The 16705-nt window shown below is 42.2% G+C and overlaps 1 protein-coding gene across 1 annotated transcript; it reads left to right on the forward strand.

The window, feature by feature from the left end:
* The first annotated feature begins 8202 nt into the window (after positions 1-8202).
* On the forward strand, positions 8203-16463 carry LOC120047227. Its single transcript, XM_038992755.1, has 6 exons — positions 8203-8626; positions 8906-9412; positions 9602-13879; positions 13981-14167; positions 14308-14530; positions 14775-16463. Exons 1-6 carry the CDS (start codon positions 8203-8205, stop codon positions 16194-16196), a joined length of 7041 nt encoding a protein of 2346 aa, XP_038848683.1. The 3' UTR covers positions 16197-16463.
* Positions 16464-16705: the final 242 nt, after the last annotated feature.

Here is a 16705-nt window from a genome sequence, read left to right on the forward strand (position 1 = left end):
ACTTAAAAACATAAGCTTATGCAACATTAACCTATTGAATACAGTTATGTAGCAATGACATTTGTGCAGTAGGCTGTATATTTAAAAATTGTAAGTATATGATCACACTGGTAATAGATAATGTGTTGTATTACTTGGAGGCACAGCTGAGTGAAAATAATAATTCGTTTTTTATTTTACTGGACTGATAGCCTGCATCTGATGGTCAATCTGAGGGGCGGGAGAGAGCAGTGGTGAGTGCCTCACCGTATTCACCGTCCCTCCGCTCTCCCTCAATCTGCTGAGAAAACAGGACAGTCTTCCTGCAGATGGCGAAACTCAAATCGCACTGCATTATTTCTGCCTCATGCACCAATTCATGTTACTACTATGACCAGAGAAAGTGAAATATTCCTCGATATTAAAAGCCACAAATAATAACAATGCAAGCTCATCAAAACACTTTGCTATACTCATTCATTGCTGCTGCAGTGCTGGTTGTAGCATGAGTGGAAGTAGGGAGAATGCACATTTTATGGCACAACTTAAACATTAACTTATAAAAACAGCAGCTCTTTGCTGTATTCATTGAGTCTCTCTAGTCATGGTTTCACCACAGGTTAATGAGAAGGGTGTGCTTGAAAGGATGCACATAACTCTGCAGTGTTAGGTTGTATTGGAGAGAGTCTGTCTTAAATCATTTTCCACACACCATTCTGTGCTTGTATTTAGTTTTCATGCTAGTGAGGGCCGAGAATCCACTCTCACATAGGTATGTGGTTGCAAAGGGCATCAGTGTCTTAACAGCGCGATTTGCCAAGCCAGGATACTCAGAGCACAGCCCAATCCAGAAATATGGCAGTGGCTTCTGATTACATTCAATTTTCACAGAAGCGTGTGTTGCAATTTCGATGAGGCTCTCTTGTTCAGATATTGGTAAGTGGACTGGAGGCAGGGCATGAAAGGGATATCGAATCCAGTTGTTTGTGTCATCCGTTTCGGGAAAGTATCTGCGTAGTTGCGCACCCAACTCAGGTGATTCGCTATATCACATTTGACATTGTCTGTAAGCTTGAGTTGATTTGCACACAAAAAATTATACAATGATGGAAAGACCTGTGTGTTGTCCTTGTTAATGCAGACAGAGAAGAGCTCCAACTTCTTAATTATAGCCTCAATTTTGTCCCCCACATTGAATATAGTTGCAGAGATTCCCTGTAATCCTAGATTCAGATCATTCAGGCGAGAAAAAACATCACCCAGATAGGCCAGTTGTGTGAGAAACTCATCATCATGCAAGCGGTCAGACATGCAAAACTCTCGTCTCAATGCAAAAACAACGTGTCAATACTTTGCCCCATGATAACCAGAGCACTTCTGTATGTTGTAAAAGCTTTACATGGTCGCTGCCCTTATTGCATAGTGCAGAAAAGACACGAGAGTTCAGGGGCCTTGCTTTAACAAAGTTAACCATTTTCACTGTAGTGTCCAAAACGTCTTTCAAGCTGTCAGGCATTCCCTTGACAGCAAGAGCCTCTCGGTGTACGCTGCAGGGTACCCAAGTGGTGTCGGGAGCAACTGCTTGCACGTGCGTTACCACTCCACTATGTCTCCCTGTCATGGCTTTTGTGCCATCAGTACAGATACCAACATAACCAGCAGCTACGTTTGGCTACATATGGACCATTAGTGGAATTCCCACGAGAGAGTAACTTTAATGTGATTGGATGTTAATTATTTGACTAGGCTACCTGTATTTGATATTGTGTTGTTATTTCGCTCAACACTAGATGGTTTAATTTTATTTTTGCCAGTGAAACGAGGCTGCTCAGGCGAGAGAAAAAAAACACCCAAATGTATAGCCCCGATGGAAAATATAAATGGACTGTTTGAAAATGGGAATCACATTTTTATTTTGAGTACCCCCGACGGCATTGCGCGGACCCCCCAGTTTGGGAATACCTGCTCTCGAGAAATAAAATAATTCACAAGAGAGATGAAGTCAAGCACTATATGGGTTGCTGGGCTTAAGGGAATTATAGTTTTCATTAAGCAAATATTCAACCTAATTTCAGGGCAGAAACTTGGTAATTAACTACAATGACCATATCCATTGCACCTGTTCTTTTCCGGGTCAGACACAGATGGATATACCTTTTCTAAATTAAGTTACATACACTCAGACCGCAGGAAAGAGGACTTTAGACAACACAATTATGAGAGAGAGGGATAGTAAATCTGCTGTTTAGAGCCGTGCAGCATTTACGGTGACATGGCCTCTGCAGAAGTCAGGGCATTCATATTTCTTGCGCTTCGTGAAGCTCTTGGGAAGGAAGTTGTCATGGTTTGTTGTTTGTGTTTATACAGGACCTCCCGCCCTCAGCTTACGAAAACCAATCATGTCAATGCAGAGCTACACGGAGCCACCCGCATTCTTACAACATTTGAGAGGCTCACAGCGATGAGGTACCCATGCAAGTGCAAGGCCTTGTTTTTATTTGCTGAACAATTTCGAACATATTTTTGCGTTTTTAAAGAGTCTCACTCAATTTCTGCTGATGCCAACTTTTTGGGGTCACAGTGGGGCAACGAGGTTTGGCTTTCCCATGGATCTGAACGCTCCGCTGGGGTCACTACAATGAAAAATGCCTTTGGTGGTAATATTCTACACTCGGAATGTGACCCCTTTGGTCACTTTATTTGTCTTGTGATCAGTTACAATGACATTACGCTCATTACTGTAAACTACTACGGGTACAACACCAAACATGAAAGTTATGAGTTGCTTGAATCTAAAGAGAAACATATACTTCATTGGTTATCTAAATTTCCCAAATTCGTTATTATTTATTTGATAGGAGGGGACTTTAACATTACTATAGATAATTAATCTGATAGATGGCCAACCAGTCAGAATTTGGGTTTAATACTTTTTATGGAAAAGTTTGATCTTATTGATATATGGAAAGAGAGGTTTCTGTCCGATTGATCGTTTACTAGGAGTAACAAAACAGGTTCCAGACAGTCCAGAATAGATTTTTGGCTTATATCCTGTCACGACTTCCGCTGAAGTCGGTCCCTCTCCTTGTTTAGGTGGCGGTCGACGTCACCGGCCTTCTAGCCATCACGATCCACTTTTCATTTTCCATTTGTTTTGTCTTTGTTTTCTACACACCTGGTTTCAATTCCCCCCATTACATGTTCATTATTTAACCCTCTGGTTTAACCCTCATGTTTGTGTGCTTGTTTGTTTTATTGTAAGGCTGTATCTGACGGCTGGTATTATTGTTGCCGGGTTTTGTTGTTTGTGGTGGCATATTTCTGCTTTACCAAATGAGGAGAGTTACAAACTACACACCAGTCAGAGTTATACTTAAACTACATCTTTAATAATAATAAGCTTTGCAATAGCATTTGACTTTCAACAATTCACTATTTCTAATGAACTGTTGAGAAGTACCAACAGAAAAGTACAAAGATCTTTTATAGCCAAGATACACCCCTTAAAAACATAAGCTTAAAAACATAAGCTTATGCAACATTAACCTATTGAATACAGTTCTGTAGCAATGACATTTATGCTCACAGACCATAGGGCCATTTACATTGATATCAAAATATTTACCCCTGATATTAACCTTGGTAGAGCATCCTACTGGAAGCTAAATAGCTCGTTATTAAATAATGATATAGTTAAGTTTGAGGTTAAAGATCTGCTCTCACACTTTTGGGAAAGGGCTTTTGAAGAAAATCTTATTGCAAGAACTGGGAGCTCTTTAAATTTGAGGTGTCCAAATACCTTAGAAAATATGGTAGTAATCTTGCTAAGACCAGAAGAGCTGAGGAGGAAAAGGTGATCATTAAGATAACTTCCCTTTCTCAGAGGTTCACAACCGGCCTCTCGGGGGAGGAGAAGATGGAACTGATTGAGTTACAAAATAAACTGGATAATAAATATAGATTAAATCAACTGGATAATAAATATAGATTAAATCAACTGGATAATATATATAGATTAAATCAACTGGATAATATATATAGATTAAATAAACTGGATAATATATATAGATTAAATAAACTGGATAATATGTATAGATTAAGTTAACTGGATAATATATATAGATTAAATAAACTGGATAATATATATAGATTAAATAAACTGGATAATATTTATAGATTAAAAGCAGAAGGAGCCTTTATTAGATCTAGAAATAAATAGCTTGAGGAGGGAGAACAGAATTCATTCTATTTCTTTAGACTTGAGAAATTTCACTCTACAAATAACACTATCCATTAGTTAAACATTGATGGTGTTATTACAGATGAACCAAAAATGAATCGCTAAATACTGTAGCAATTTTTACAGAAAATTGTATAGCGCTACGTACTCTCAGGAATCCACAGATATGTTTTTGACTCACTGAATGTCACTATATCAGTGATACAGAATCTAAACAGTGTGATGAACCCATCAAAGTTGAAGAGATTATAGAGTTTATCAAACATCTAAAGAACAATAAATCCCCAGGTGTTGATGCAATTACGTCAGAATTTAACTAATTATTTTCTGACCAAGTAGCTCCCTTCCTACTTGAGGTCTTTTTTAGAGAATATTAAAAACAATGTTCTCCCTCCTACAATGACTCAGGGGTTAATAACACTGATACCTAAGCCTAAAAAATAAGTGCTGCTCATCAATAACTGGCATCCAATTTGTCTTCTTAATAATGACTATAAGATATTAGCCTTACTACTTGCAAAACTAATTAAAGAAGTCCTGGATGCAATCATTGATGAAACACAGTCTGGCTATATGAGGAACATACCTATTTCTAACAATATCAGAATAGTATTAGACATACTTGACTACTCAGACCTAATAGCTGAGGATAGCTTCATATTATTTTTTGATTTTATAAAGGATTTGACACAGCAAAGCATCAGTTCTCCTTCCACTCCCTTGAGAAATTTGGCTTTGGGGATTTCTTCTGTAAGGCTATTAAGACTCTCTATATAAATGGTAACAGCTCTATCAAACTGAAACATGGCACCACACCTAGATTTGAGTTAAAGAGAGGAATTAGGCAAGGTTGTCCCATCTCTCCATATCTGTTTTTATTAATCACCCAACTTCTTACAAATTCTTTCAATAATTGTCCTGTACAAGGTATTTCCATAGCTGGTAAAGAAATTATTATGAGCCAGCTATCACACTTTTTCTGAAAGACGCTAACCAAATTCCCATATTGATCAATGTGATACAATCCTTTTCTAAAGCATCTGGTATATATCTTAACATTAATAAACTCATGGCTAATATTTATTATCATGGCAGATTGTGTGAGACCTTCATATTATGGTATTCCAGTGGAATAAGAACTTACATATTTAGGCATAACCATTACTAAGGATCAGAAGTCTAAAGGCTTACTAAATTTTAACCCTCTTATTAAAAAACCCCAGAAGAAGCTAAATCAATGGCTACAGAGGGACTTATCTTTAAAAGGTAGAGTCCTAATAACCAAGGCTGAAGGTATCTCTAGACTAACATATGGCATTCTATCTTTATATCTTGATGGTAAAATAAGCAAGGAGATAGACCAGATGCTTTTCAACTTTCTGTGGAGAAACCTTACCCATTACATTAGGAAAACTGTTGTAAGGAACACTTATGAGTATGGTGGGCTGAATTTTCTGGACTTTACTACCTTAAATAATACTTTTAAGATCAATTGGATAAAACAATTCCTAAGAAGACCCACTTCTATGTGGAATTTTATTCCTCATCATGTCTTCCCTACTTTTGGTGGCCTTAACTTCATGTTGGTTTGCAATTATAATATTGACAAAGTTCCAGTGAAACTTTCTGCTTTTCATCAGCAGGTTTTCTTGTCATGGTCCTTAATTTATAAGCATAATTTTTCTCCACACAGATATTATATATGGAATAATCGGGATATAGTGTATAAAAATACTTCTTTGTTTTTAGAATATTGGTTCCGAAATAATATCCTATTGGTGAGCCAACTTGTAAATGCAGAGGGTTTTTTACTTAGTTATAAGGAATTCTTATCACTTTACAAGATACCTGTAACACCTAAAGATTTTGCCATTCTTTTAGATGCCATTCCCTTGGGTGTTGCTTTATTATTCAGGAACGTGTCAAGATCTGACCCTCAGAACCTTCCTTCTATTAACCCTGTTGACTCATCAGTAGGAAAGATTAGTTTCCATTCAACAATAGAGCGATACGAACCTTGTTTCAGCAGGATGTTGTATCTATCTATACCTTATGGCATGCCTTATTGGAACGGTTCTAATGTTAATATCTGTTGGGAAAAAGTTTGGATGTTGCCACACACATACCTACTTGTTAACAAAATTAAGGAAGTTTGCTTTAAAATTATTCATAAATATTATCCTGCCAACCACTGTATGAAGAAGTTTAAGAAAAACATAAACTCAAATTGTACCTTTTGTAATGACCACTCAGAAACGGTGTTGCATCTTTTTTGGCATTGTATTCATGTAAGGAAATTGTGGCACGACATCAGTAGATTTATAATTGAACACATTTATGAAGATTACACTATTGCGGAGAGATGTACTGCTTGGATTCTTTACCTATGAAAGAAATAAGTTGAAACAATTTTATGTAATTAATTTCATTATTCTTTTGGCCACATTTCATATTCACAAATGTAAATTTACAAACAAAACACCACATTTTCTTACCATACAAAAATACATTGAACTATATTTTAAGACATTTAAATAATCTACCAACAAAGAAGCTGTTAGAATTATAAGTGTATGTATGTCCCACAAGGTCCTTGTGTAATGTGATGTTGTACCCCCTAGCCCAATTGTCCTTTGTATATTATGTATATAAACTTGTGTTCCCACATGTACTTCCTGTATTGATTTGATTTTAAAGAAAAAAAGAAAGAAAAGGATGATGTGACGCAATCGCGGAGCCTCTGGAGGCACGCAGAGGCCATTTGTTGTTTGTTGATTTGTTGTTAATAAAATAAATAAATAAAAATAAAATAAATAAAACTTTTAAAAAACTTTTTTTTAAAAAGAGGCCAAATTGAGCTCTTTACCGCATCGCCGTGCGACTCTCAAATTATGTAATAATATGGAGGGCTCCATATAGCTCCGCATTGACATGGTTGGTTGGCGGTAGGTGAGGGCGGGAGGTCCTGTATAAATACAAATTCACTTCCTTGCCAACTTCGTTCACAACAGCTCTGCTCCGCGAAGCATGAATGCCCAATTTCTGCAGAGGCCATATCACGGTAAATGCTGCACGGCCAATCCAAACAGCAGATTTACCACGCAGGGCCTTTAAGGCTGATCAACAAATAAATGCTTCCCAGGAAAAACTACAAATCCCATTCTGCAACCTGGTTTGTGTATGACTCCATAATCTCTGCAGCTCGTTTCTGTTGGCTTTGTGCGAAGCGAGAAACGACGCGGAGATGTTTGGGATAAAGAAACCAGCATAGGTAACGTTATAGATTTACACATAGTGGTGTGATCATATGAGCAGTCATACGGCGATACATATGCCGCTTGTGTGTAATGCTGAGCGTTGCAAATGTTTTAAATCCACGCAATATAGGCTATTTGTATGCCTTTCATCAATGCCTTTTCTGAGCTGTCCAGTAGCCTAGCAGCAAGACATCCGAACAATTAAAGATGATGGATGGACACCAGTTAGTTGTGAGCAATAACGTTCCTCGTCAGTATTTGGCATGTTTAGTCGGGCCGTCATTTGCGCAGCAGTAAAGTACCCTGGTTGTAGGCTTGTTGTTCTAGCGCAATGTAAAATACCATCCTTGTAGCCTATTATCCATCCCTCTTTGAGAGCATCTTTGTCATACAAATATAGTGTCCATTAATTTGCCTGCCTGCCAGCTGTCGATAAAGGCAGCAGCATGTCATGATTCCCTTGGAATCAGAGCCTATAGGCTTAGTTTGGGATGGCCATTTTATGGGCGTATACTCTCTTTAGAATACAGAGTCGGTTGCTTTACATGCACACATTATGCGTCGTTTTATTTTTTTAAATAAATAAAACGTCTCTATTTTAGCCTGTGTTTTAGTGTGCAGTGTGTGCTTCACTGTTTTCCACACCATTGTGTTTTACCTTAATGCAGATGTTGTGTGAGGGTTGTTGAATTTGTCACTCTTTTGCAGGGAATTCGTTTTACAGACATGGAGGAACCTCCAGTTGTGGAGGCAGGAACCAAGTCGGCCATGGAGCGCTTGACACAGCCAGTGGAGACAGTTGAACAAGCAGTAGAAATCGAGGAACAACCAATAGTTACAGATGAACAATACATGGAAACTGAAGAACAACCAATGAGGGAACTGCTACCTGCCACAGTAGAAGAGGCTTTGGAGTGTGTCTCAGACCCCACTGCTTCTACAGAGATGATACTTGAACTATCCGCTGCTCCTCTAGAGTCTGCTGCTCCTGAAGAGTGGGAACTGGGCCAACCTGAGGATGCACAGAAGGAGACCCATGTGAATGACGTGACTGCTGGTGACAGAAAAAATATTCCCCCCAAGAAGGACAGAATGGAGCCACTCAAGATGGACATGTCTAGGCCACCAAAAATGGTGATGCCTCTCACATGTGAGTATTTAACTTCTCTGATAGTCTGACATGACTGGTTACTATGTAATACATTTTTGTATTTATCTTTCAAGGCTTTAGTATTGCAGACAGAATCTCATAATGTCCCCTGTAGTGTTTTTAGGTGATTTATTTGTAGTTCTTTCATACGCAGTTTTAAGCTATTACTCCAGTTCATTCATTTTTTTTGCTCTTATAATAACCTCTATTGTGTGTTAATATAGGTTTGAAGCTGGGATACAAGTGTTCTGTCCTCTAATCCCTTCTCCCTCCCCCCAGCTTCCCAGATCTCTCTGCAGTGCCTGGAGTGTCACATCATCTTCAGCGACCACAAGAGCAAAGAGCGCCACCTCAAGCAGAGTCACCCGGCAGAGTACGAGCAGTGCATGCTGGTGGATGCCCTGTTTGCATGCTACGTCTGCGACCGCCACTTCACCAACTCCAGTGACCTCATGCTTCATCAGCGTGCACACACGGAAAAGACGCCCTTCAAGTGCCCCATCTGTGGTGAGGCCTTCAGCCGTTCCTCTGAGCTCACCCTCCATAAGAAGCTTCACTTCGGCCTGTACGGATACACCTGCTCAGACTGTGGAAAACCCTGCAAGACACTCACCTTACTGAAGTATCACCGCCGCACGCACACAGGGGAGAGGCCCTATGCGTGTAAGGAGTGTGGCAAGAGGTTTAGCATGTCCAAGGCCCTCCAGAAACACGCACTAGCGCATTCGCCGGAAGGAGGTGGAGGGATCACACCACTAACGAAGGCACAGCTAAAGAAGAATAGTGGTGAGTACTGAATGTTTTCATGTCATACAACTTCTCATACTGGGATGTGCAGTGAAACGCTAGTGATATACACTATACAGTGATAAAGCTAGTGATTCTACGCAGAGCCAAACCTTTTTGTTAGTGACAAATGACTACTTCACCTTTTACACCAAGATGTAAACTTTCATCTGTATTCTTTGTATCTAGGCACTGCAGTGGTAAAATTGTCCTGCTCCGTGTGCAAGGCAACCTTCAAGACTGCCAAGACACGGCTGCATCACATGAAACACAAGCACAACCTGTGTATTACAGCACCCAGCAGCACCACACTAGCTGGCCAACAGGTGAAGCCAGGTCAGCCCATCATAACCCAGGCTATTTTGGGCCAGCCAACCTTTTTCCAAATGGAATCCCTTGGGCCCCTCCAGCAGGTGGACAACATAGACACTGAACAAATCCGGAAACTAATAGAGTCTTTGGGGAACGTGCGCAAAGTGAACCAGGTGGTGATACTGGGACAGGTGCTGCCACACGGTCAACCATTGGCTCTACAGCGGCTACAGGGAAAGAGAGAGCATTTGCAATTCTGTTTTACTCAACCACAGTTTATTGAGCTGAAAAAGATTGGGGGTGGAGAGACAAAGTCAATGGGACTGGAACAGGCAAAGCCACAATGTGAATCACTGGAACCAATTATTACATTGGAACCTGTAATATCAGATGGACAAATGGAGACCCCATTACTTTCACACACACAGGAAGTTACATACGCTGAGCATGCTGGATTAACACAAACACATGAAGGAGAGATGATTGCTCAGCAGTTACTTGGACAGACTGGTCAGACAGTTGAAGAAGAGAACACTATGATTCAGACTGTATCAGTGGAACAGGTGTTCTGTCACAGGGAAACAGTTGAGCTCAGGGAAACGACTGAACAAAGTCAAACGGTTGTGTTGGAAGTCACTCCTTCACTGATACCAACTCTGGAATTGGAACAGACTCAAACCGATCAACATGGACTTATGTCTGCTTCCTCACTACCAACATTTCTATTTAAACGGACTTCTGGACAGAATCTAATGGTTCAGGGGGGAAACATGTCTGTCCCGTCACTCATACCAACAGTGGAGTTAAAGCTGACGCCATTAAAAACTGACCAGCAGGAAGAACTCTCCACTTCCTCATTGGTACCAACAGTTAAGTTTGCACAAACTCCTCCTGGACAAACAAGCCAGGTAGGAGAGACAGCCACACAGATGGAGACATTACAGTTTGATCAGATCTACTCCAGTATTGGACAGACGCAACAGATGGGAATAGGACAGCAAAGATCAGTTGAGAAACCTCTTCTAGAAAACACAGAGAATGACCAGCAGCACATTTTGGAAAATCCTTGCGAAGGAAACAAACAGACATCACAAGAGCAGTTGCAGACACTGATAGATAAGTCTGCTTCTAACAACGCACTAAACAGCAGAGAGATGCCTCGCACTCAGACGTCAGAAATATTCCCTCCGCCGTCAGACACAAAGGCGCCACAGAGTTCACAACTGCCTGTGCATTTGATGTCAGTACAAGAATTTGTAAAAGTGAGGAAGAGAAAGCAGCCAAATAACTCTATAATGCAAGGAAATATGCAACCGCAGACGGTTGAGTTGAAAGGGGAGCCTGCCAAACGACCAAGAGCAACGAAAGCTCGTCTTGTTGTTAAGTTTGGTCCTAAAGAGAAGCCTAAAAACCAGAATAAGCTTCCACAACCATCTAAGCTGCTTCAGAAAGGAGACCAGATTCAGGATATGAACCAAATGTGTGCCTCAACTCTACCTGACAAGAAATTGCCCTTAAAGGTTGGTAAAGAAAAAACAGTCAAGAAGAAAAACAATATTTCCAAGTCAAAAATCAAATCCCCATCTATATTGTGTGACACACATGTGCAGCAAGTCTTGCAGGTAGATGAGCAGGTGCATCAAGTGAAGCTGAGGAAGAAGAAAGTAAAAAAGCAAAACTATGTAATTAGTGAGACTTATTCTGAGCAGATTAGCGCTGAACCGATTAGCGAGCAAGAGGTGATCACTCCACCCAAGCCAAAAAAGAAAAAGCAGCAGAAGATAGCGCAGGAGGACCAGCCTAAGAAAACAAAGGGGCAAAAGGTGTCAAAAACGGGAAGAAAGAAAAATAAACCGAATGTGGAAACAAGCCCAATATCAGAAGATATGCCCGACCCTGAAATAAAGCAACAGTCCCTACTCCTACTGAAAGGTCACAAACAGCCCCAATTGAAAGTTTACAAATTAGATGCCTCAAAAGCCCCCCAAGGTCAAACAGATCTCCACCAAGACACCCATCCCATCCATAAGAAGAAAGGGCCAAAAAGCAAACAACTAAAAATGCTAGCTGCTGGAGGGGGAAGAAAAGTAGGGAGACCCAAAAAGAACCACACAGCACTCTCTGTGTTGGCTCCTTATAAGACTACGTCTCATTCTTCTGACACATCTCCGACCAAGCCAAAGACCAGCAGGAAACGTAAGGCCCAAAAAGTGGAGCCAAAGGGGATCATCAGTGGCTTTCATTCCCAGCGAGCCCTTGAATGTAAGGACTGTGGTGAGAGGTTCTCTGACGTCTCGTCCCTCCAGGAGCACAAGGCAGCCCTGCATGCAGTGGAGAGCCCTGGTCTCACCTACACTAACGGCAACATCTTTGAGGGCGTTTCTGGGTCACATCTTGGCCAGCCTCCACTAAATGTGACTGAAGAGGTCATTGAAAATTCATTGAGTCAAAACACATTTGGAATGCAGGTAGCATCGGACTGGGATATGGCGGTGGAGATGATAGGGTTGGGAGAAAGAGGGGAGCGAGTCTCTTTCCCAGCCCTAAACCCTTCCCCCTCTCTGCCTCTGGCTGCTGCACTTGTTGAAGGTGGACAGAAGGAAAGGGAGAAGAACATGGATAAAACCTCAGAGGGGATGGAATCATTTTCTCATATGGCCCCAAATTCAACTCTTTCTTACTCCCCTCCACAAGTTCAATTCACTTATCTGGCCAAATCTGACAAGGTCCAACCCCTTCTGTCCGAGAATCTTTTTCCTCCTCACCTCACACCCATAGCCCCCCTCCACAGCTGTCACCAAACAGCGGACACTAAGTCAGAGAGTCAGAGCAATATGAATGACACTGCTGATGCTCTCATACCTACTGTTTCTGGATTTGAGCACCTAGGGCCTATTGAGGATGAAATTAAAGAGGAGTTACTACTGGAGGTGGATTTGGTCACTGTTGGGGATGGGGACACAAATGAGGGGGAACACCAGAGCTCATGTCATAAAGACAGTTCACAAAATGAGGGATCCAGCCTTCATGAAAACAGCACTCATGAAAACAATAGCACTCATGCACTATCTGCACATGCTCAGATTGAAAATGTGAATAGAACTGTAACAACACAAAATGTACAGACCGAATCCTGCCCCTCTGACCCGCTGGAGATCAAGCAAGAAGAGGAGGAGATTATGGTGCAGAGAAGAGAAGTGGAAAAGAGGGGAGTGGGCAGAAAGAATTACACCAGGGGCAGGAGAAGAGGAGTTGGACGTGGGAGGAGAAGTTCAGCCACAAAGAAGAGTCTAGAAGGAGAGGGCATGAGAGAAATTGAACCAGAGAAAGAAATTGATGAATGTCAGGTAGTCTACCAGCTGTATTCACTCAATAATGATACTGAAATCAAGGATGAAGCAGACGTCACTACTCTCCATCCTGGTCAGTCATCTCCCATCAGTTTACAGACCGAGATCAGCTCTATCTCTGAGCAAAACATGCTAACAGCTCCATGTCCATCTGGATCCTTCATCTCACCGCTTGAGGAGGACCCTGAGGACCAGGTAGTGTTTGAGCTAGAGTCAGTCACCACCAGTGTAGTGGAGGTGTTGAAGACCGAAGATGGGATGGTGATGAAGGGAGTAGCAGGGGACCAGAACGACAGAGACACTGGCCAATCCCCAGGCATCATACTGGAGAGGTTCCTCACCTCAAGGCAGAGAGAGGCAGCAGTGGGGGAGAATGGAGTGGTGCTCATGGCAGACTTGAGAGGTCAAGAGGTCAAGGTGGAGGAGAACACCTCAGATTTGGTTCCTGTGCCACACAACTCTCATGCCAGACACACAGTGGAGCAGAGGGGGGTCAGGATGTATCTGGTGAAGCAGGAAAACAACCTGGCTTTGAATGATCCCCAGGTTAGTCAAGGTCAATCCCAATTGAATGTAGAGCACAGCAGTACCAGGCAGTGCATATTCTACCCAGTGAAGGAGGAGAGGGAGCTTCTGGAGGAGCCATCTCAAAGTGAGCAGGGGGTACCAGCGCTGGTGGAGCCTGGAGAGGCCAGACTCAACCATCCAATGGAGACTCTATCCACTACAAACCCTGCAGTAGAGGAGTATGAGGTGAACAGGAGAGCAGCAAAGTTGGGATCTGAGATCAATGAGTATGGAGAAGGTAAGATTTCAACATGAGTCATGTGTTGTAGCAATGTACATTTTCATAAGCAATAGTGAAGTTATCCATAGATGTAACTAAATACTGTTTCTTTTTTCCAGGTGAGCTGGACTTTGAGCAGCAAGACACTGAGGAGCTTGTTGATTTCCTACTTCAGAATTCTGACGAAGTGGAGTCAGAGGTTGTTGAATGTTCTGACCCGCAGCCTGACCCTGAGGCTGTAGTTATGGCCTGTTTCCATGACAGCCAAAGCCATGCCTCACTGCATTCAAATTATATACCAAACAAGTAAGTATTATAATTTGCATTTTACTCATGACTACACTGTACAATTTAATTTTAAAGTTTCTACTTTTTATTGTCATGTACTGTATGTATCCTTAAGGACATGTCATGTTGTCAGTTTTGATGTAAATTGTTTTCCTCAGCTTGCCAACCACAGAAAGCCAGGCTCATTCAGGATCTATGGGAGGGTCCCAGACAGGGACTGGCTACAGGAAACCCATTGATTACTTCTCCAAGTATTTTGGTTGGGACGCTTGGGCAGAGATTGCCCGGTGCACAAATAAAGTGTCCCATCTTTCGAACACAGTGACAGCAAAAGAGGTGGCACAGTTTGTTGGAATCCACATTGCCATGGGAACATTGAAGGTATGTAAATTAAACTATTGGCGTATAACCTTAATCTTATTCATGTGGCGTTTAGTTTTATTGCATCGTCATCCTTACTACACTGAATGGGACATGTAAAGAACAAATTAGTTAGGCTTATTGGGTCAAACTCATACTAATCTCTGCACTTTTGAATGTCTACAGTTATTCTTATGAGCACACTATCTAATGCTGCATAAACTAACATTGTCTTCAATGTCGTTCTCCCTTTCTCCTCTCCTAGTTCCCCAGTCTCAAGCTGTACTGGCAGGACTTCACCAGGGTGCCTCTGGTTGCTGACACCATGTCTTCCTCCCGCTTCTCCCAACTCTCCTGCAAACTGCAACTGTCATCTCCAGCGCCAGCAGGGGATCCCATGGACACCCAGGAAGCTGGACACAGTGGTAATCCAGACAGGCCTAAGGAGGGAGACCCTACACGCAACCCACTCAGAGCTTTACACACCCCAGCTAACCCTACAGTTGGCACAACTAGAGGTGAACTGGATGGCAGTGGCCACACACTTACACACGGCCACAGTCAAATACAAGCTCTTAGCTCCAAGTCTGTGTCTGCCGAATCCACAACCCAGACATCCACAGTCCCTCACAGCATTTGGCAGAGGTGTGGGGACATACCATCCAGCCAGGACTGTTTAAGTTTTAAAACTGACCCCCTTTGGAGGGTTAGACCGTTAATGGACCACGTTCGGGCCGGATGCCTGATGCTGAGAAGCGAGGGTGACCATGGAGTCGATCAATACCCTCTCCCTTTGACGTGTAGAGAGGTCAACAACAAGCGGCCCTCCTTGCACAGCACAGTCTTAGTTAGATCTGACGGTCTGATCCTAGATTTCAACCTTAGTCTGGATCTCTCCAACAAAGAGGCAACTGTTGAGAAAATGGTGTCCAGAGATGGGATGGTGTATCTCTGCAAGCAGGAGCTCTCTACCCCTGCCATGTTGGAGCACCTCCTTGGGTCTGGGGTGCATGGTGCGGGCAAGGTGGGAGGAGCCAAAGGACAGATGGGTGATGAGTTTGTTAGCTCTGACGGGCGGCTGATGCTACACAGGTACCATCTCGGCTTCATCCTCTCTACTGTAGGGAAGGCCCAGCAGAACATGGCATCTCTCATCGACAGCTTCGAGAAGGCTCAAAAAGCAGCCAGCCTCAATAGAGACTTACTGAATCTCTACCATTCCCCACTCTCAGCCTCAGCACCAACTAGCTGGCCACAGGCTGTTCTGTGGTACCTTACAGATCTGGCTCTGGTAAACTCATGGATGCAGTACAGGCAGGATCATGTTCCTCTGCCTGAGCCTCTGAACCTCATGGCATTCAGGCTAGAGGTCTCCAAGGCCTTGATCCTCTCTAGTGGCTCAGACACCCAGGACTCAGCCCCTCCGCACCCCCCTCAGAAATTACACTCCCCGGGCACAGCCCCAGATCCTGGCCTGCTACAGGATAGTCCTCTCCCTGACGTGGCCACGCGGTACGACGGTTTGGGCCACTGGCCGGAGCAGCTTGGGGAGGGAGAAGGTGGCAGGTGCCGCTTCGGAGGCTGTGAGCGAATGTCTCGAGTACGATGCCTCAAGTGTTGCGTGTTTCTCTGCATCTCTCGTAACCACAACTGCTTCTTGAATTTCCACAGTCAAGGGAGTTTTTGAAGCTGATAAGATTTTTTATTAAGTGGTGCATGTTTTATTTAATGCTATGTTTAGCTTTTCTTTAAATATGTTTTTTCTTTTAGTTTAGAAGCTCTGATTTCATATTTCTCCCCCTACACCATAGTTCTTTGAGTACTTCTCTCTTTTCAGTGTCAGCTTCAGTCCTGTGCAGCAAATTAGGAACTTGGTCCCTTGGCCTACTGTGTAAATGTAATCTTAATGTATGCAATGGCTTTTGTATGAATTTGCCTACAAAATAAAATGTGAAAAGAGAATTAATGATAACCATAGTCAATGTCTCTGAAACCAAGTGAAAATACATTTGAAGATGTTTTTGAAATTATAATTTTAAAATAGTGCTGAATTTTTCTTCTGAACCTTGTTTTGTTGTTTACATGCCAAGAAGATTCAGCATGTGTTTTTGGCGTTCTTTGTAAATTGAATAATTGAGTTAATACTGTTGGAGCAAATACATGTACGTTTCCTGACTGTTTGGGTTGTGAATTGTA

The sequence above is a fragment of the Salvelinus namaycush genome, chromosome 5 (genome assembly GCF_016432855.1).
Source record: "Salvelinus namaycush isolate Seneca chromosome 5, SaNama_1.0, whole genome shotgun sequence".
NCBI classification, from domain to species: domain Eukaryota; kingdom Metazoa; phylum Chordata; class Actinopteri; order Salmoniformes; family Salmonidae; genus Salvelinus; species Salvelinus namaycush.

Excerpts from the sequence above, each read along its gene's own strand:
- LOC120047227 (XM_038992755.1), top strand. The coding sequence starts at position 8,203 with ATGGAGGAACCTCCAGTTGTGGAGGCAGGAACCAAGTCGGCCATGGAG. Across the intron at positions 8,627-8,905 it reads AATGGTGATGCCTCTCACAT|CTTCCCAGATCTCTCTGCAG; the intron begins GTGAGTATTTAA and ends CCCTCCCCCCAG. Across the intron at positions 13,880-13,980 it reads GATCAATGAGTATGGAGAAG|GTGAGCTGGACTTTGAGCAG; the intron begins GTAAGATTTCAA and ends TCTTTTTTCCAG.